Source organism: Molothrus aeneus, chromosome 3 (assembly GCF_037042795.1).
Source record: "Molothrus aeneus isolate 106 chromosome 3, BPBGC_Maene_1.0, whole genome shotgun sequence".
NCBI lineage: Eukaryota > Metazoa > Chordata > Aves > Passeriformes > Icteridae > Molothrus > Molothrus aeneus.
The window spans coordinates 113,045,207-113,067,101 of record NC_089648.1 but is presented as its reverse complement, the minus strand read 5'-3'; the positions used below and the strand labels follow the sequence as shown (position 1 = coordinate 113,067,101).

The 21,895-nt window shown below is 47.2% G+C and overlaps 1 protein-coding gene across 7 annotated transcripts in view; it reads right to left on the bottom strand.

Moving 5' to 3' along the window:
• Window positions 1–21,895, bottom strand: part of DTNB (dystrobrevin beta) — a 169,567-nt gene that overhangs the window by 61,679 nt on the left and 85,993 nt on the right. For all 7 annotated transcript variants that reach the window (XM_066547681.1, XM_066547680.1, XM_066547679.1 and 4 more), the window contains 3 exons: window positions 20,550–20,663; window positions 12,116–12,212; window positions 5,326–5,346 (listed from right to left, as the gene is read on the bottom strand). In XM_066547681.1, coding sequence (XP_066403778.1) covers window positions 5,326–5,346; window positions 12,116–12,212; window positions 20,550–20,663 — 232 coding nt within the window. The remainder of the gene's footprint in view (window positions 1–5,325; window positions 5,347–12,115; window positions 12,213–20,549; window positions 20,664–21,895) is intronic.

Genomic DNA, 21,895 nt, shown 5'->3' with positions numbered 1-21,895 from the left:
TCCAGGACTGTGACATCACTCCAGGGCCATGACATCACTCCAGGGCTGTGACATCACTCCAGGGCTGTGACATCACTCCAGGGCTATGACATCACTCCAGGGCTATGACATCACTCCAGGGCTGTGACATCACTCCAGGGCTATGACATCACTCCAGGACTGTGACATCACACCAGGACTGTGACATCACACCAGGGCTGTGACATCACTCCAGGGCTGTGACATCACACCAGGGCTGTGACATCACTCCAGGGCTGTGACATCACTCCAGTGCTATGACATCACTGCAGGGCTGTGACATCACTGCAGTGCTATGACATCACTGCATGGCTGTGACCTCACACCAGGGCTGTGACATCACTCCAGGACTGTGACATCTCTCCAGGGCCATGACATCACTCCAGGGCTGTGACATCACTGCAGGGCTGTGACATCACTCCAGGGCTGTGACATCACACTGATCTCTCCCTCCAGGGGCCCAGGACAGAGCAGAACCTGCCCAAGCCCTGATGGGATTTCAGCTCTGACCATGCGGCACCAAATCCTCTCCCCCTTGCACAGCCACCACACAAAATCATACAAAAAACCCAAACCCAACCCTGCAACCCCCACAAAACAACCCTACAGCTGAAATGAAATACAAACAGCCTAAAACCGACCTACAACCAATCCTAACACAACCACAATTCCCACCACAAACACCAAATAAAACATAAGCCTACAACTAAATTAAATAAAACAAACCCCAAACCAACCCTACAGCCAATCCTAACACAGCCCCAACCACAATTCCCACCACAAACACTAAATAAAACATAACCCTTCAGCTGAAATTAAATACAAAACAACCCAAAAATCAGCCATACAACCAATCCTAACACAACCACAATTCCCACACAAACAACAAATAAGCATAATCCTACAACTAAAATGAAATACAGCAAAACCCCAAAACCAACCCTACAACCAGTCCTAACACAACCACAATTCCCACACAAACACAAAATAAAACATTACCCTACAACTAAAATTAAATAAAACAAAACCCCAAAACCAACCCTAAACCAATCCTAACACAACCCCAACCACAAACACCAAATAAGCATAACCCTACAGCTAAAATTAAATACAAAACCCCAAAACCAGCCCTACAACCAATCCTAACACAATTCCCACCACAATTCCCACCTCAAACACCAAATAAATCATAACACTATAATTAAAATTAAATAAAACAAAACCCAAAACGAACCCTACAACCAATCCTAACACCACCCCAACCACAGTTCCCACCACAAACACCAAATAAAACATAACCCTTCAGCTAAAATTAAATACAAAAGAACCCCAAAACCAACCATACAACCAGTCCTAACACAACCACAATTCCCACACAAACACAAAATAAAACATAACCCTACAACTAAAATTAAATACAACAAAACCCCAAAACCAACCCTAAACCAATCCTAACACAACCCCAACCACAAACACCAAATAAAACATAACCCTACAAGTAAATATAAATACAACAAACCCACAAAGCCAACCCTACAACCAATCCTAACACAACCACAATTCCCACCACACACACCAAATAAATCATAACCCTACAATTAAAATTAAATAAAACAAAACCCAAAACCAACACTACAACCAATCCTAACACATTTCCCACCATAAACACCAAATAAAACATAACCCTACAACTAAAATTAAATACAACAAAACCCCAAAACCAGCCATACAACCAATCCTAACTTAATTCCCACCACAACTCCCACCTCAAACACCAAATAAATCATAAGTCTACAATTAAAATTAAATACAACAAAATCGAAAAACCAGCCATACAACCAATCCTAACCCAACCCCAACCACAATTCCCACTTCAAACACCAAATAACCATCTAGAAACCCCAAACAAAACATTAACTCTTTCAATACTTCAGTCATCCCTCAAATTAAAAAAACCCCACAAACATATAAAAAAAATTAAAATAGTAAAATCAATAAAAAATTAAATCCCAAAAAAACCCCAAAACCTTAATCTTAAAACTAAAACCTCCTTATAAAACTATAAGAAAACCCCTCTATTTCCCTATAACACAAAAAACCCCAAATTAAAAATGTTAAAATTCAAATCAATATCAAACACACGCCTCCACAGCAGGGTCAGAGTGTGTCAGCACAGGAACTCTGAACTCCCAGCAGCCACAACTCCAGCCCCAGGTGGAACAGGGGGGCCTGGAGGTGATTCCCAACCTTCCCAGGCTGCACCTTCACAGCCAGGGGGGATTCCCGGCTTTTCCTGGGATTCCCCAGCCTGTCCTGGGATTCCCAACCTTTCCAGCCTTTCCTGGGATTTCCAGCCTGTCCTGAGATTCCCAACCTTCCCAGGCTGCACCTTCACAGCTTTTCCTGGGATTTCCCAGCCTGTCCTGGGATTTCTCACCTTGTCCTGGGATTTTCCAGCCTTTCCTGAGATTCTGAGCCTGTCCTGGGATTTCTCAGCCTGTCCTGGGATTTCCCAGCCTTTCCTGGGATTTCTCAGCCTATCCTGGGATTTCCAGCCTGTCCTGGGATTGCCCAGCCTTTCCTGGGATATCCCAGCCTGTCCTGGGATTTCTCAGCCTGTCCTGGGATTGCCCAGCCTTTCCTGGGATATCCCAGCCTGTCCTGGGATTCCCAACCTTCCCAGGCTGCACCTTCACAGCCAGGGGGGATTTTCCAGCCTTTCCTGGGATTCTCAGCCTTTCCTGGGATATCCCAGCCTGTCCTGGGATTTCTCAGCCTGTCCTGGGATTTCTCAGCCTGTCCTGGGATTTTCCTGCCTGTTCTGGGATTTCCAGCCTGTCCTGGGATTCCCAACCTTCCCAGGCTGCACCTTCACAGCCAGGGGGAAGCAGCTCAGGCCACTCCAGGCCATGCAAAGGAAGGATGTCAAATTTCAATTCCTGCAGACCAGAATTCTGTCCTTTTGTTGCCCAAAATCTGCTTTTCTTGGGCTTCAAACCAACTTTGGCTCCTGCATTCCTGGCTCCAGAGGGCTGGGCCTGCATGGAATGTCGCTGATGTTATTTCAGTTTTGGCTCTTTACCCTCCTCCTGACACAGTGCCCCAGGGGAAAAGGGATTTCAAACTGCTCAGCTTGCTCCCTGATCTCACATTTACCCTTTTCCTACATCCACAATCCAGAGGAGCACGGGGCTAACACAAAGCCCTGCCCTGCCCTGCAGAGATCACTCCCAGGAAGGATCCTTCAACAACCCCAATCCCTCCTGCCAGGAGCCCCAGGAAACCCAGGTGTCACCACCACATTCTCTGAAAAATCCCTTGCCCAGGATTTCTCTCCTGGGAAGCCTCAGAGAAAAAGGAAAACAATTCTTATCTCATTTGCTTCTCCTGGGTGTTGCTGCTCTGGAATGTGGTTTGGACATTGCTTGTCCAACAGGTGATTGTTCATTAATTTAATGTGAATTGTTTTGACTTAGAGACCAACCAGGGTCAGGCTGTGTCAGACTCTGGAGAGGGTCACGAGTTCTTAATGATCATTCTTTGTTGCCCTCTGTAAGTATCCTTTCTCTATTCTTCAGTATAGTTTTAGTATAGCATTCTATAATGTAATGTAATGTAATGTAACATAATATAAAATATAGTATATATAAAATATATATTATATAGTATTATATTATATAGTATTATATAGTATATTATATAGTATTTTATAGCATTATATATAATATATAATGTATAATATATAATATATAATATGTTATATAATATATAATATACTGTATATCTAATATCTAATATCTAATATATAGTATATATAAAAATATATCATATCATATCATATATATTATATATAAAATATATATTATATAGCATTATATTATATATATAGTATATATAATATATATAGTGTTATATAGTATAATATATATTATATATATTATATACTGTATATCTAATATCTAATATATTATATATTATAATATATCATATATAGTATATATAAAATATATATTATAATTCTATTATATTCTATATAAAATATATATAAAGTATATAAAATTATAATATAATATCATATCATATCTATCATATCATATCATATCATATCATATCATATCATATCATATCATATCATATCATCATGATAAATTAACCTTCTAAGAACATAGAGTCAGATTCCTTCTTTCCTTCCAATGACAGGACCCCAGAAAATACCACACCCAGGGAGGGCTTTGGGTGGGACACAGGACAAATCCTTCCCTGGCAGGGTGGGCAGGGGCTGGGATGGAATTCCCAGAGCAGCTGGGGCTGCCCCTGGATCCCTGGCAGTGCCCAAGGCCAGCTTGGACAGGGTTTAGAGCAGCCTGGGACAGTGGAGGTGTCCCTGCCATGGCAGGGGTGGCACTGGCTGAGGTTTCGTGTCCCTTCCCACCCAAATATTCCAGGATTCCCTAAGGATGAGCTGGGCTCAGTGCAAGGTGCCCATTCAGCCCCATCCCAGCCTGGCCACAGCAGCACAAACCCACCCAGGAGCCACCACGGCCACTTCCAGCACACCTAAAACTGAAGTGTTCCCAGCAACAGATGCTGCCCCCAAATGCCTATTTCCCCACACAAAGGAGCCCCCAGAATTGCCAGTATTTCCAACACGCAGTTATGCCTGTGAGAAACAGCACACGGATTAACGCTCATCAAAGCTTTTGGGTGTAAAGGATTGCTCAGAAATGCTGCAAACCCTCTGCTGTAAACATCTGGCTGCTCCCGAGAGCAGCAGACAGCAGAAGGGCTCCCTCTGGAGTGGATCCCGAAAATGGGAATGGAACAAAGCCCGGGCGTTCCTGCCTCCCGCTCCTTCCCTCACCTCCTCCAGGGGCCGGAGGGGATGGAGCCATGCCCGGAATATTAAGTCATTAATTGGTTTTCCTGCGTGGGCTTGTATGTGGCAGGGAGGCAAATTAAAGGATTCCTGAAGAGGCAGGAAAGCTCTCTCAGCTCGTGGAACCCTCCCAGCAATCAGAATCCCTGTTTTTATACATGATTCCACAAAAGCCTCAGCAGCCCAGCCCGGGGCAATCAAATTCCCTGGAAAGGGAGAGGGGATAACTGCGACACACACACACACACAGACACACACAAACCATCTCTGCTGGGAGCTCAGGGAGGCTCTGCTCCACACCCCAGGCAGAAAATGCCCCCGCTTCATTCCCAGGGCTCATTTGCATACAAGCCAATTAACAGAAAATGGATTTCATGCAGGAAAGGGGGAGAAAAAAAAGTCAGATCACCTACAAGGTGAAGTCAACTTACTGCCTGCTTTTGTTCTTCTTCCTAGAGACGAGGGGAAAAGGTGGAGAGAGAGAGAGAGGAAAGGTCAATTATGATGTGAAAGTGATGATTTCACCCAAAACACCCAGTGAAAGGACAGGACACGAGGGCTGAGGGGCAGCACAGGTGACATTTGTCCCATTTGTCCCATTATTTGTCCCATTTGTCCCATTGTCCCACTGTCCCACTCTGGTGCCAGCAGGGATCCCTGGCTGCAGGAGAGGACACCCAGGGGTGTTTCTGCTCCTTTGGGCAGGAATTTATCACCTCAGCCTGGCACAGGGAAGGTGCCCTGCCCATGGCAGGGGGGAACTGGGTGGGATTTGCGCTCCCTTCCCACCCAAACCACGCCATGATCCTCAAACCCTGCTCCAGACCTCGAGCTGCCCTCGAGCCAAAAGACCCCAAATCCATCCCCTAAAACCTGGAGCTGCCCCTGGGAGTGTCCAAACACACAAAAGGGGCAGCACAGAGCCCCAGCAGCACAACATCGCCAGGGCCAGCTCCCCTGGCACTGCCAAGGGCAGAGGAAGCAGGGCTGGGAGGGCACAGGACAAGGAGCAGAGATGCTGAGCAGGGAAAGAGCAGCTCCTGCACTGCAGGAAAGTCTCAGTACCAAAAAACCAAAGTGAAATTGAGGTGAACTTGTCCCCTTTTGAAGCAGGGAGATGTCCACTGTGGCTGGGCTGGGCTGGTGGAGGCACATCTGCCCTCAGCTGCAGCAGAGCTGCTGGGAATGAGCAAAATGTCCCCCAGGCCAGAGCTGCCTTGGGAACTCAGACATTCCCGTGGATTTTGTCCCCTCACAGACGAGAGCCAGCAGGGCTGTGACCCTGTGTGTGGCACAGGGGCTGCAGGAGGGGCTGCTGACCCCTGTCCCTCCCAATCCCAGCCCTTCCAGGTGACTCCCTCCACCAGCAGGAGCAGGGCCAAGCACAGCCCCCCAGAAATCCAGGTCATGGAATTAAAATCCTGGGATAAAAGCTCCTTCTGGCCTGGAAATCCATGAACCCATTTATCACCCTTCCCCTGCTGATCTCCCATCTGAGCAGGATTAACCAGAACCTTCCCCTTAATTTAAAGCAGCTTCTCCTCGCTGACCACTGAGAGCTGCTTTCCCACCCAGCCTGGGGGACAATTCTCAGGGTTTGAGAAGACGTTTTTGGGGTTTTTTGCCAAGATTTGGGGTTCCTTCAGGTGTGTCCTTGGTGTTGCTTGGCAGGTGTGGGGCCTGGCCCTCCCCACATCCCAAATTCCCCCTTGTGTCTCCCACCAGCAGCAGGACCAGATGGGGACCCAGCTCAGGGAGAAGATCTTCAATCACCTCCACACCACACCAAAAAAAAAAAAAAAAAAAAAAAAAAAAAAAAAGAGTTGTTGCTTTGAAAAACGAGGCCCTGGCATTGAGCACAGATGTGAAAATCCCTCTCTGAGCAGGGCTGGGCTGGCTGGGGCTGAGCAGTGCAGGATAAATCACAGAGGAAATGGCCAGGGAGGAAATGCAGGAGGGAAATGGGATCTGTCTGCAGGATAAATCACAGAGGAAATGGCCAGGGAGGAAATGCGGGAGGGAAATGGGATCTGTCTGCAGGATAAATCACAGAGGAAATGGCCAGGGAGGAAATGCAGGAGGGAAATGGGATCTGTCTGCTGGATTTCCATGGAGCTGGAAATGGGAGGAGCACCCAGGGGTCCCCAGGGACCCTCAGCACAGCCAGGGGGGCTGTGGGAATGAGGGAATGAGGGAATGAGGGATGGAGCCACAGCCCCAGGATGGCTCAGGTGGGGAAATCCCTGAGATCCCCCCTGGGGACACCTCCCACCACCCCAGGGGGCTCCAGCCCTGTAAAACCTGGCCATGGACAGGGGCAGCCCCAGCCTCCCTGCCCTCCCTCCCAGTCCAGCCTGGGATTGCAGAAATTCCCAGAGCTGGAAGCCCAGAGAGAAGGGTCAGCACTGCCAGGGGAGGATTTGTGGGGAACACTCAGAAATGCCAACCCTGCCTCAATTGCAGCAGCCTGGGGAGGGCCCTGTGAGGGGCCAGGAACAGCAGGAGATGATGGGATCAGCAGGGAACACCCCGGGGGGGTCAGTTAACCCTAACCCTAACAAACAAACAGCATGGTCAGAAACGACAGACTGGGAATGGTCAGAAATGACAGAATGGGAATGGTCAGAAATCACAGAATGGTCAGAAATCAGAGAACCAGAACAGTCAGAAATCACAGAATGGGAACAGTCAGAAACGACAGAATGGTCAGAAATGACAGAGTGGGAATGGTCAGAAATCACAGAATGGTCAGAAATGACAGACTGGGAACAGTCAGAAATCACAGAATGGTCAGAAATGACAGAATGGGAATGGTCAGAAATGACAGAATTGTCAGTAATCAGAGAACCAGGACAGTCAGAAATCACAGAATGGCAATGGTCAGAAATGACAGAATGGTCAGAAATCACAGAACAGGAACAGTCAGAAATCACAGAACCAGGACTGTTTTGGCTTGGAAGGGACCTTGTCCAGGGCCTCTCCCTGCTCTGAGTGCCACCAGCACAGCGTGGGGACAATGGCTGAACCTCAGGGACAGCCCTGGATGGCCTTGCACAGATGGAACCATGGAATATCCTGGCTTGGGAGGGACCCCAGGACCAGCACCCCAGCTCCTGCCCTGCCCAGACCCCCCCAAATCCCAGCCTGGCCATCCTGGCTGTGCTGTCCAAACCCTCCTGGAGCTCTGCAGGGCTGGGAATGTGCCCTGGGGAGCCTGGGCAGTGCCAGCACCCTCTGGGGACAGAACCTTTCCCAAAATGCACCCCAAAGCCCCCCGGCCCAGCCCTTCCCCGGGTCCTGTCCCAGAGATCAAGGTCAGAGCTGCCCTTGGGGGAAGCTGCTGGCACATCCAGGACCTTTCCTCACTCTCCCTCCCTTCAGAGCGGGATTTGAGGCCCCAAACTCCGAGGCAAGCAGGGCTGGGGGAGCTGAGTCCAGCCCTAAACGGTGAAATGAAGGCAGCATTAAAAATGTAAAAAACACTGCATAAGGAAATGGAAAAAAATCCCCATAAAAGCTTAACAGCTGATGTAAATTATACATGAAGAGCTCTGAGGAGCTCCAAGCGATGAGAGAAGCTAAAACCTGGCGGGGGAAAATCGTGTCTGGCAGGGCTAAAAGCACTGAAAATGAGAGAGCTGGAGATAAACAGCAACACCAGGAACAGAGCAGAGCCTGGGGCCGGGCTGGAATCCTGAGCAGGGCAGGAGGGACCCCGGCTCTGCCTCCTCCCCTGCCCTGCAGCAGCAGCTCTGCCACCAACCAGGAGAAAAAAGGTGTCAAAAGTACCTGGGAGAAATGAATGATATTTTTAGCTCAGCAGGCTGAGGAACTTGCAGCTTAAAATAACCCCCTTAAAACATTTTTAAAAATTAAAAAAATAATTTAAATGTAATTAAAATTAAAAAGAAATTAAACTAAAATAAATTAAATAAAATAATAAATTAATAAATTAAAATAATTAAAATCCCTTAAAATAATGAAAATAATTTAAAAATATTTTTAAATAATTAAAAAATAATTTAAATAAAAAATAAATTTAAAATAAAATAAAATAAAATAAGAATAAATTAATAAATTAAAAGAAAATAAATTAAAATACCTTGAAATAATGAAAATAGTTTAAAAACAATTTTTAAATGATTAAAAATAATTAAAATAAAAATAAATTTAAAATAAATTTAAAATAAATAAAATAATAAATCAATAAATTAAAATAAAATAAAATAAAATAAAACAAAATAAAATAATAAAATAATAAAATAATAAATTAAAATACCTTGAAATAATGAAAATAATTTAAAAATAATTTTAAGACAATAAAAAAAAATTAAAATCCCTTTAAATAATTAAAAAATAATAGAGCCAGGAGCTGCCTGGGGCAGGGCAGGGAATTTGGGCTGGGGCATGGGGGTTCAAACAGGGAGGGGAGGCAGCTTAAAGGAGAGAAAAAACTCCTTGGGGTGACCTAAGTGGGACCTTGCAGGGCCTGGAGGGGCTCCATGACCTGAGGCTGTCATTGCTCAGTTCCTGTTGCTGCATCAGGGAGGCTGAGCCAGGGCCCACTGGCAGGTGGCACAGGAGCTTCAGAACGGCCTGGAAGGGAAATCTTGCCAAGGAAAGCTGGTTTGGCTCTCTGAGTGAATCCCAAGTGAGGTTTGGGAAGGCACAGACACAGAAATGTGCAGGGCAGGGGGGTTTACCCACAGCATCCTCACCAGCCAGCCAGCACAGCAGGAAATAAATAAATAAAAATAAAACTAGAAATATATAATATATAATATATAATATATAATATATAATACATTATATATAATATATAGTACATAGTATATAATATTTAATATATGGTATAATATATATAAAATAAAAATTGTAAATATAAATATAAATATAAATATAAATATAAATATAAATATAAATATAAATATAAATATAAATATAAATATAAATATAAATATAAATATAGGCAGGAACTCAACCTCCAGCTTGCTTTTCCAAATATAAAAAAATAAAAATAAAAATAAAAATAAAAATAAAAATAAAAATAAAAATAAAAATAAAAATAAAAATAAAAATAAAAATAAAAATAGGCAGGAACTCAATCTCCAGCTTGCTTTTCCAAAATATAAAACTATAAAAATAAAAATAAATATAAATAATTTCTATTAAAAATCTGGGCAGGGCACAGAGCCCATCCCCAAGCAGAGTGGAGCAGGGGCTGTGAGGGGCCCAGCTGTGCCTGTTTAAGGCATTTCAAATCCCTGTTTAAGGCATTTCAAATCCCAGTTTAAGGAGTTTTTACAGCCCTGAGGGAGCAGAGCTGGGCTCAGGAGGTTCTGATGGGCACAGCTCAGGGGGCAGAGTTGGAATTTTGCCCATTCCCAGCAGTTCTGCTGCAGCTGAATTTGTAGCTGGGTTTGAGGGAGGAGAACAAAGGGGGAAAACCCAGCTGACACTGAAAACCAGGCACAAATTTCTGATGTTCAGGCAAATCTGCATTGGCAGGGAATTCTGCACTTTGGATTCCCCCAGCTCCAGAGCAGATGCTGTTCTGGAAGAGATTCCATCTGCAAGGCTCCAGAGGGGGAAAAGGAGCTGGAGAGGGACTGGGGACAAGGACAGAGGGACAGGAGCCAGGGAATGGCTCCAGAGTGGAAAAGGGGATTGGGGTGGGATATTGGGAACGAGGAATTGTTCCCTGGCAGGGTGGGCAGGCCCTGGCACAGCTGGGGCTGCCCCTGCATCCCTGGCAGTGCCCAAGGCCAGGCTGGGAGCCCCTGGGACAGTGGGAGGTGTCCCTGCCATGGCAAGGGTGGCACTGGGTGGGTGTTGAGGTCACTTCCCACCCAAACCAGGCTGGGATTCCAGGATTTCTGTGATTTTAGAAGTCAGACATTAATGGGCTGAGCAGGAAAAAACACAGAGCAGAAGCACTGGCTTCAAGAAAAACCACAATTCTAAATCTGGCCAGAGAGTGGCTTCAGGAAAAACCAGAATCCCAAATTTGGCCAGTGAGTGGCTTCAGGAAAAGCAGAATTCCCAAGCTTGGCCAGTGTGTTGTGCTCAGGTGTGGGACAGAATGGGGACAGGGGCTGGAATTCCTGCCCAGGATGGGGACAGGGGCTGGAATTCCTGCCCAGGATGGGGACAGGGGCTGGAATTCCTGCCCAGGATGGGGAAAGGGGCTGGAATTCCTGCCCAGGATGGGGACAGGGGCTGGAATTCCTGCCCAGGATGGAGGGAAGGGGCTGGAATTCCTGCCCAGGATGGGGACAGGGGCTGGAATTCCTGCCCAGGATGGGGACAGGGGCTGGAATTCCTGCTCAGGATGGGGACAGGGGCTGGAATTCCTGCCCAGGATGGGGACAGGGGCTGGAATTCCTGCTCAGGATGGGGAAAGGGGCTGGAATTCCTGCTCAGGATGGAGGGAAGGGTCTGGAATTCCTGCCCAGGATGGGGACAGGGGCTGGAATTCCTGCCCAGGATGGAGGGAAGGGGCTGGAATTCCTGCCCAGGATGGGGACAGGGGCTGGAATTCCTGCTCAGGATGGGGACAGGGGCTGGAATTCCTGCCCAGGATGGGGACAGGGGCTGGAATTCCTGTCCAGGATGGGGACAGGGGCTGGAATTCCTGCCCAGGATGGAGGGAAGGGTCTGGAATTCCTGCCCAGGATGGGGACAGGGGCTGGAATTCCTGCCTTCAGTCCAGACCCAGAGAAACCCACAACTGGGACCCTCACTCACCCCCTGCCCTGCTCTGTGCCCTGGCACTCACCCCCTGCCCCGCTCCCTGGTTATTTCCCAGTGCCACTGGGGAGGGCTGAGCCCCAGGAACAAACACAAACTCCTTCAAACCCCTCCAGATCTGGGGTTCTGCAGGTTTTACCCACAAAAACCTGGAGGAACCTTCACCCCCTGCGCCCCACTCAGAGCTGGCATGGAAATGGCTTTTGGCAAACCCAGGGAGGGTTTTTAGGGAGTGGCAGCAAAGCAGGGAGCAGAGCACGGAGGGAGGGAGGGAGGGAGGGAGGGAGGGAGGGAGGAAGGAAGGAAGGAAGGAAGGAAGGAAGGAAGGAAGGAAGGAAGGAAGGAAGGAAGGAAGGAAGGAAGGAAGGAAGGAAGGAAGGAAGGAAGGAAGGAAGGAAGGAAGGAAGGAAGGAAGGAAGGAAGGAAGGAAGGAAGGAAGGAAGGAAGGAAGTTGTGCCTTTGGTTCCTTACTTTGAGCAGCTTCATCAGCCCCTCCAGCTGCACCATCAGCTCTCTCCTGCTCTCCTGCAGGGCTGACATCCTCTGCTCCAGCTCATCCTTCCTCTGCCTGTGCCATGGGGGGGAGAGAGAGGAGACACAAACTCAGGCTGGGTCAGAGCTGCCAGGGAGGGAATTCTCCCCTGTGACACTGACCCTGGGTCCCAGCACTGTCCTCTTCACCTGCAGTGAAGCTCAGGACCAAAACCTGGAGGGGACAATTCCCTGCTGCCCCCCCAGCCATGGCAGCAGCAGAGAAAAATCCACTTTTTGTGTCTGTGAGCATCCTGCAGAGCTCAGAGAGAGCAGGAGGAGCTTTTGGGAGCAGAGAGAGGGAAAAGGGAGGGCAGGAAAGGCTGCAGGATTGTGAAAAATGCAGATTTTATGATTGGCTTTTGGCAAACATTCAAATGAATATTATATGTGCTATGTTAGAAAGTTATGCTGTATTAATTTTTTTAAGTAGTGTGTTAAATATAGTTTTAGTTTATAACATAATGTTAAAATAGAAACGATGCTATGTAAGATTCTTTTTTTAAAAAAAGGACTCACACTGAGATAGCAGCCACAGGACACCTGAATCTTTCAGAGAAAGAGAATTTATTGCTCTCTTATCAGAACAAACGAACTTCTTCCTGCCTCCTCAGCCCTGAAAATGCAGTCAGGATTCAGAGGAAGAAGCTGACACTGCCCAGCCAGAATCCTGTGTTTGAATGGAATTTATGCATCATGTATGAGGTGTATGAATATGCAACAGGCTGTTGTTTTTAAGGGTTAATCCTCTGTTAATGTGGGTCCTTTTTTGGGCTTATTTTGCCCAGAAAAAGGTACCTGGGCTGTCTGTAACTCTTTGTTTTTATTGTCTCATATAGTCCTAATCCAAATTGTCCAAATTTTTATTATTCTAATTATACTGCTATTTTATAGCCATTTTATTACTAATAAATTAAATAGTAATTAATTATTAATATTAAATAATTAACTAGTAAATAAATAATTAGTAATTATTTATTATTAAATTAAATAGTAATTATTTTAAAATTAAATTAAATTAAAATTATTTTAAAATTAATTTTAAAATTATTAAGTTACATTAAAATTAATTTAAAATAAAACATAAAATAAAATTAAAATAAATTTAAAATAAATTTAACATTATTTTAAATAAAATTTAAAATATAAATTTAAAATAAAATTTAAAATAAATTTAAAATAAATTTAACATTATTTAAAAATTAATTTAAAATAAAATTTAAACTAATTTAAAATGAATTTAAAATTTAATTAAAATTAATTTAAAATAAAATTGAAAATAAATTTAAAATTAATTTACAATTAATTTAAAATAAATTTAAAATTCATTTAAAATTAATTAATTAAATATTCATTTAAAAAATCTAAAACCAAGTATTGGCAATTTTCCCAAGGAGTGAGGGGGGACACAGAGCTCTCTGCAGTGCCACAGCAGCCAGGACCCGTCCCCTGCAGCAGAGGCAGGTGACAGCAGAAGGTGACAGCAGTGACCTTCCCTTCCCTTCCCTTCCCTCCCTGGCTGCACGAATTTCTGCAGCTATTTCAGGAGCTGGGACTCGGCCCGGGCTTGGTTTAAAAAAGGAAAGCGGTGAGTAAGAAAGAGCAGCTCAAAGGCAGGCTTAGCCAGGCTCAGCTTTGTGGCACACACAGGGAGCAATGGCCCCAGGTGCAGTGACACTGGGGACACCAGGATGGCCCAGCCCTGTGTCACACTGCAGGGACATCAGGATCAGCCCTGTGTCACAGTGTGGGGACACCAGGATCAGCCCTGTGTCCCAGTGTGGGGACACCAGGATGGCCCAGCCCTGTGTCACACCCTGGGGACACCAGGATCAGCTCTGTGTCACACCCTGGGGACACCAGGATCAGCCCAGTGTCACAGTGTGGGGACACCAGGATCAGCCCTGTGTCACAGTGTGGGGACACCAGGATGGCCCAGCCCTGTGTCACAGTGTGGGGACACCAGGATGGCCCAGCCCTGTGTCACAGTGTGGGGACACCAGGATCAGCCCTGTGTCACACCCTGGGGACACCAGGATGGCCCAGCCCTGTGTCACACTCTGGGGACACCAGGATCAGCCCTGTGTCACAGTGTGGGGACACCAGGATGGCCCAGCCCTGTGTCACACCCTGGGGACACCAGGATCAGCCCTGTGTCACAGTGTGGGGACACCAGGATCAGCCCTGTGTCACAGTGTGGGGACACCAGGATCAGCCCTGTGTCACACCCTGGGGACACCAGGATGGCCCAGCCCTGTGTCACACCCTGGGGACACCAGGATCAGCCCTGTGTCACACTCTGGGGACACCAGGATGGCCCAGCCCTGTGTCACACCCTGGGGACACCAGGATCAGCCCTGTGTCACACTCTGGGGACACCAGGATGGCCCAGCCCTGTGTCACACCCTGGGGACACCAGGATCAGCCCTGTGTCACACCCTGGGGACACCAGGATGGCCCAGCCCTGTGTCACACTCTGGGGACACCAGGATCAGCTCTGTGTCACACTCTGGGGACACCAGGATGGCCCAGCCCTGTGTCACAGTGTGGGGACACCAGGATCAGCCCTGTGTCACACCCTGGGGACACCAGGATCAGCCCTGTGTCCCAGTGTGGGGACACCAGGATGGCCCAGCCCTGTGTCACACTCTGGGGACACCAGGATCAGCCCTGTGTCACACTCTGGGGACACCAGGATCAGCCCTGTGTCACACCCTGGGGACACCAGGATGGCCCAGCCCTGTGTCACACTCTGGGGACACCAGGATCAGCCCTGTGTCATACTCTGGGGACACCAGGATGGCCCAGCCCTGTGTCACACCCTGGGGACACCAGGATCAGCCCTGTGTCACACTCTGGGGACACCAGGATCAGCCCTGTGTCATACTCTGGGGACACCAGGATGGCCCAGCCCTGTGTCACAGTGTGGGGACACCAGGATCAGCCCTGTGTCACACTCTGGGGACACCAGGATGGCCCAGCCCTGTGTCACACTCTGGGGACACCAGGATGGCCCAGCCCAGGCAGAATGTCACCTCCTGGAGGCTCTGAGTGCCCTGGGGCTGGCACTGGCACACTGGGGGTAAGCCCCAAAAAGAGTTCTTTAAAGGATAGAAAACTCTGGAATGTTGTTTATTATTATTATTATTATTATTATTATTATTATTATTATTATTATTATTATTATTGCTACTCCTAGCATTACTATTATTATTATTATTCACAGACTCTTATGTACAGCAAATATAATTTTTTCCTTAAGCTACTTTACATCTGTAAGACCTGTTTAGTGTGGTTTCCCTTTGGCTCTGTTTTTTAGGGTGTGTGCATTCTTTGGTTGTGGTTTTAGGGTTTTTTTAATTATTACTTTCAGTTTTGGCTCTGGCCCACGCTGGCTTCAGGCACTGAGTGTGGATGGTTGGTATGTTTGTAGTAGGTGGTTTTTTCATGTGTTTCTTGGATGTTATCTCATCTAAGCAGCTAATAATAATAATTATTATTGTTATTATACATTATAATATTGGTTTACATTATATATATACATTATAATGCATTATAATAATTATTATACATCATAATATTGGCTTACATTATACATACATTATTATAATCAATTATAATCATAATAAAAATTATAATAATAATACATTATAATTATTATACATTATAATATTGGCTTACATTATACATACATTATTATAATTAATTATCATAGTAATAAATAATTATAATGCATTATAATAATAATTATTATACATTATAATATTGGCTTATATTATAATAATTATTGTTTATTATAATATTGGCTTACAAAATATACACATTATAATAATTAATTATAATAATAAGTAATTATAATAAATAATTATGATAATTATATACATTTTAATACTGGCTTTTTGCAAATATTAAAATAAATTTAAAATAAATTATTAAAATAAATATTATGTGTGTAATGTTAAAGTAACTGTTATAAAGATCTGGTTTTTTATTTCTGTTGGTAATTAAGCTTGGGGAAATAACTAAGATAAGTATCTAATAATATTAATAAAATTATTATTATTATTATTATTATTATTATTATTATTATTATTATTATTATTATTATTATTATTAATAATAATAATAATAATAATAATAATAAAAATAATAATAATAATAACCAATATACATTATAATACTGGCTTTTTGCAAACATTAAAATAAATTTTAAAAAATTATTATTAAATTTTAAATAAATTATTAAAATAAATTTTATATGTGTAGTGTTAAAGTAACTTTGTCATAAAGGTATGGGGTTTTTTTCTGTTGTTAATTAAGCTTAGGGAACTAAACAATATAAGTATCTAATAATAATAATTATTATTATTATGATTATACATTATAATATTGGCTTTTCACAAAATAAAATAAATTTTAAAAAGTTATTATTAATTTTTAAATAAATTATTAAAATAAATTTTACATGTGTAGTGTTAAAGTAACTTTGTCATAAAAATATGGGGTTTTTTCTGTTGTTAATTAAGCTTAGGGAAATAACTAATAGAGGTATCTAATAATAATAATAACAACTACTATTATTATACATTATAATATTGTCTTTTCACAAATTAAAACAAAATTTAAATAAATTTTTATTAAATTTTAAATAAATTATTAAAATAAATTTTAAATAAATTATTAAAATAAATTTTATATGTGTAATGTTAAAGTAACTTTGTTATAAAGATCTGGGGCTTTATTTCTGTTGTTGATAAAGCTTGGGGAAATAACTAATGTAATTGTGGTAAAATGCCTACTTTGCACAGGGGAGTAAAGGTGTTTGCACGGGGGAGTAAAGGTGTTTGCACGGGGGAGTAAAGGTGTTTTCTCAAAGGAGTAAAGGTGTTTGCACGGGGGAGTAAAGGTGTTTTCTCAAAGGAGTAAAGGTGTTTGCACGGGGGAGTAAAGGTGTTTGTTTGCACAGGGGAGTAAAGGTGTTTGCACAGGGGAGTAAAGGTGTTTTCTCAAAGGAGTAAAGGTGTTTGCACGGGGGAGTAAAGGTGTTTCCCAGGGCAGTAAAGGTGTTTTCTCAAAGGAGTAAAGGTGTTTGCACAGGGGAGTAAAGGTGTTTGCACGGGGGAGTAAAGGTGTTTGCACAGGGGAGTAAAGGTGTTTGCATGGGGGAGTAAAGGTGTTTTCTCAAAGGAGTAAAGGTGTTTGCAAGGGGGAGTAAAGGTGTTTGCACGGGGGAGTAAAGGTGTTTGCACGGGGGAGTAAAGGTGTTTTCTCAAAGGAGTAAAGGTGTTTCTCAGGGGGTAAAGGTGTCTCCCAGGGCAGTAAAGGTGTCTCCCAGGGCAGTAAAGGTGTTTCCCAGGGCAGTCAAGGTGTCTCCCAGGGCAGTGAAGGTGTCTCCCAGGGCAGTAAAGGTGTTTCCCAGGGGGTAAAGGTGTTTCCCAGGGCAGTGAAGGTGTTTCCCAGGGCAGTAAAGGTGTTTCCCAGGGGGTAAAGGTGTCTCTCAGGGCAGTAAAGGTGTTTCCCAGGGCAGTAAAGGTGTTTCCCAGGGGATAAAGGTGTCTCCCAGGGCAGTAAAGGTGTCTCCAGAGCAGTAAAGGTCTCTCCCAGGGCAGTGAAGGTCTCTCCCAGGGCAGTAAAGGTGTCTCCCAGGGCAGTGAAGGTGTTTCTCAGGGGGTAAAGGTGTTTCTCAGGGCAGTGAAGGTGTCTCCCAGGGCAGTAAAGGTGTTTCTCAGGGCAGTGAAGGTGTCTCCCAGGGCAGTAAAGGTGTTTCTCAGGGCAGTGAAGGTGTCTCTCAGGGCAGTAAAGGTGTTTCCCAGGGCAGTAAAGGTGTTTCCCAGGGCAGTGAAGGTGTCTCCAGGGCAGTGAAGGTGTCTCCCAGGGCAGTGAAGGTGTTTCCCAGGGGGTAAAGGTGTTTCCCAGGGCAGTGAAGGTGTTTCCCAGGGGGTAAAGGTGTCTCCCAGGGCAGTGAAGGTGTTTCCCAGGGCAGTAAAGGTGTCTCTCAGGGCAGTAAAGGTGTCTCCCAGGGCAGTAAAGGTCTCTCCCAGGGCAGTGAAGGTGTTTCCCAGGGCAGTAAAGGTGTCTCCAGGGCAGTCAAGGTGTCTCCCAGGGCAGTGAAGGTGTTTCCCAGACAATCACCCACACCATGCCCAGTCCCAGCAGCCCATCCGTGGTGCCCAAGCTCCTCCCTGGGCTGTCCCACCATGGCAGGGAGGTTTGTATCGACCTCTGAACCCCCGAGGAGCTCAAGGGGTTGCACTGGCCCCGAGTGTGAGAGGGCCCAGCCCCGCAGCCCGGCAGCCAAGCCCGGTAGCCTGGCAGCCCATCCCAGTACCCCAATAGCCCATCCCAGTACCCCAGTATCCTGGTATTCCAGTAGCCCATCCCAGTACCCCAGTAGCCTGCCATCTCAGTATCCCATCCCTGTATCCTGGTAGCCCATCCCTGTATCCCAGTACCCCAGTACCCTGCTATCCTGCTAACCCAGTATCCTGCTAACCCAGTATCCCACTATCCCAGTATCCTGCTATCCCAGTATCCCGCTATCCCAGTATCCCTCTATCCCAGTACCCCAGTATCCCTGTACCCTGCTATTCCAGTATCCCAGTATCCTAGTACCCTAGTACCCCACTATCCCGCTATCCTGGTAGCCCATTCCAGTACACCAGTACCCCAGTGTCCTGCTATCCCAGTATCCCAGTACCCTGGTATCCCTGTCTCCCAGTATCCCAGTATCCCGCTATCCTGGTAGCCCATTCCGGTACCCCAGTACCCCAGTATCCTGCTATCCCAGTATCCTGCTATCCCAGTATCCCATTATCCTGCTATCCCAGTATCCCAGTAGCCCAGTACCCTGCTATCCCAGTATCCCAGTACCCCAGTATCCTGCTCTCCCAGTATCCCAGTACCCCAGTACCCCAGTATCCCGCTACCCCAGTACCCCACTATCCCAGCACCCCAGCCCCCCAATACCCCAGTACCCCAGTACCCCAGCCCCCCAATACCCCAGTACCCCAGTACCCCAGCACCCCAATACCCCAGTACCCCCGTATCCCAGCACCCCAGTACCCCAGCACCCCAATACCCCAGTACCCCAGCACCCCAGCACCCCAGCACCCCAGCCCCCCAATACCCCAGTACCCCAGCACCCCAGTACCCTGCTATCCCAGTACCCCAGCACCCCAGTACCCCAATACCCCAATACCCCAGCACCCCAGTACCCCAGCACCCCAGTACCCTGCTATCCCAGTACCCCAGCACCCCAGCACCCCAGCACCCCAATACCCCAGTACCCCAGCACCCCAGTACCCCAATACCCCAGTACCCCAGTACCCCAGTACCCCAGCACCCCAGTACCCCAATACCCCAGTACCCCAGCACCCCAGTACCCCAGCACCCCAGTACCCCAATACCCCAGTACCCCAGTACCCTGCTATCCCAGCACCCCAGTATCCCAGTACCCCAGTACCCCAGCACCCCAGTACCCCAATACCCCAGTACCCCAGTACCCCAGCACCCCAGTACCCCAGCACCCCAATACCCCAGTATCCCAGCACTCCAGTACCCCAGCACCCCAGTACCCCAGCACCCCCATACCCCAGTACCCCAGTACCCCAGCACCCCAATACCCCAGCACCCCAGTACCCCAATACCACAGTACCCCAATACTCCAGCTCCCCAATACCCCAGTACCCCAGTACCCCAGTACCCTGCTATCCCAGCACCCCAGCACCCCAGCCCCCCAATACCCCAGTACCCCAGTACCCCAGCACCCCAGTACCCTGCTATCCCAGCACCCCAGCACCCCAGCCCCCCAATACCCCAGTACCCCAGTACCCCAGCACCCCAATACCCCAGCACCCCAGCACCCCAGTACCCCAGTATCCCAATACCCCAATACCCCAGTACCCCAATACCCCAGTACCCCAGTACCCCAGCACCCCAATACACCAGTACCCCAGTACCCCAGCACCCCAGCCCCCCAATACCCCAGTACACCAGCACCCCAGTACCCCAGTACCCCAATACCCCAGTACCCCAGTACCCCAGTATCCCAATACCCCAATACCCCAGCACCCCAGCACCCCAGCACCCCAATACCCCAGCACCCCAATACCCCAGTACCCCAACACCCCAGCACCCTGCTATCCCAGCACCCCAGCACCCCAGCCCCCCAATACCCCAGTACCCCAGTACCCCAGCCCCCCAATACCCCAGCACCCCAGTACCCCAATACCCCCGTACCCCAGCACCCCAGCACCCCAATACCCCAGTATCCCAGTACCCCAGCACCCCAGTACCCCAATACCCCCGTACCCCAGCACCCCAGCACCCTGCTATCCCAGCCCCCCAGCCCCCAGCCCCTCTGGCGGCGCGTTACCGCAGCAGGCGCAGCTCGGCCAGCAGCGTGGGGTTCTGCTGCGCCTTCTCGGGCGTGGGCTGTGAGGCCTGCTCGTGCTCCAGCCGCAGCCGCTGGATCTCCTGCAGGATCTCCCTGCACGCAGGGAAGGACAGCGTCAGCGCTGGGAAAAGGCTGCTTAGCACGGGCTTTGAGCAAATATTAACATTAATATTAGATCTGTGATGTCACAAAGTTAGGCTGTATCAATTTTCCTGTTTATCATTGGCTTTTCACAAATATTAACGTGAGTACTTTTCCTAGGGTGACGTTATGGTGCTTGTATCCCCATCCATGTGTTCTGTTCATGCTGGATATCGTGTTCTGTGCCTTCAAGACTGGCTCTGAAGAGTGAAAGTTTTGTTTTGGTTTTGCTATCAGCCGCTCCCCCACAGCTGGCAGGACACACAGACAGGGCAGTACATGGGTGCTGCTTTTGCTTTTTGCTTTGCTCTCGCTCTTGCTCCTACTTTGCTCCTGCTTTTTGCTCCTGCTCATTAGTTAGTTTAGCTGAGCAGTCCAAATTTTCCCTGGACTGTTTCTCCTTTCCCTTTTTTGGACCTACTCAAGCCTGCTCCGGGCTGGGGCCTGGAAACACCGAGAGTTTGCACCTTGTGGCTGCAGCAGCTGCCCCAGCACAGGAGGGACTGAGAACAGAGCGAGCACCCCCAGAGAGACTTTCTGAATTTGTCATCATTTCAGAGCAGTGACAGAGTGGTGTCACCCGGTATTGTTCATTCTGTGTGCTGGGGGTGCTGTGCCTGGTACATAAACAGGTTCTTTCCACTTCTCTCTGAGGAATCCTTCCTGAACTGGTTGTGGGGAGAGGCCGTGTGGGTTTGCTTACTGGAGGGACCCCTTGGGAGGTTTTCTCCCAAATTTGCCATAAACCAGGACAAATTTGCCATAGCCAGGCATGGATAAGGATGTGGGCACAGCCAGGACAGGGATATGGGCACAGCCCCAGGACAGGGATATGGGCACAGCCAGGGCAGGGATATGGGCACAGCCAGGACAGGGATATGGGCACAAACAGGACAGGGATATGGGCACAAACAGGACAGGGATATGGGCACAGCCCCAGGACAGGGATATGGGCACAAACAGGACAGGGATGTGGGCACAGCCAGGACAGGGATGTGGGCACAGCCCCAGGACAGGGATGTGGGCACAAACAGGACAGGGATATGGGCACAGCCCCAGGACAGAGATGTGGGCACAGCCAGGACAGGGATATGGGCACAAACAGGGCAGGGATGTGGGCACAGCCAGGGCAGGGATGTGGGCACAAACAGGGCAGGGATATGGGCACAGCCCCAGGACAGGGA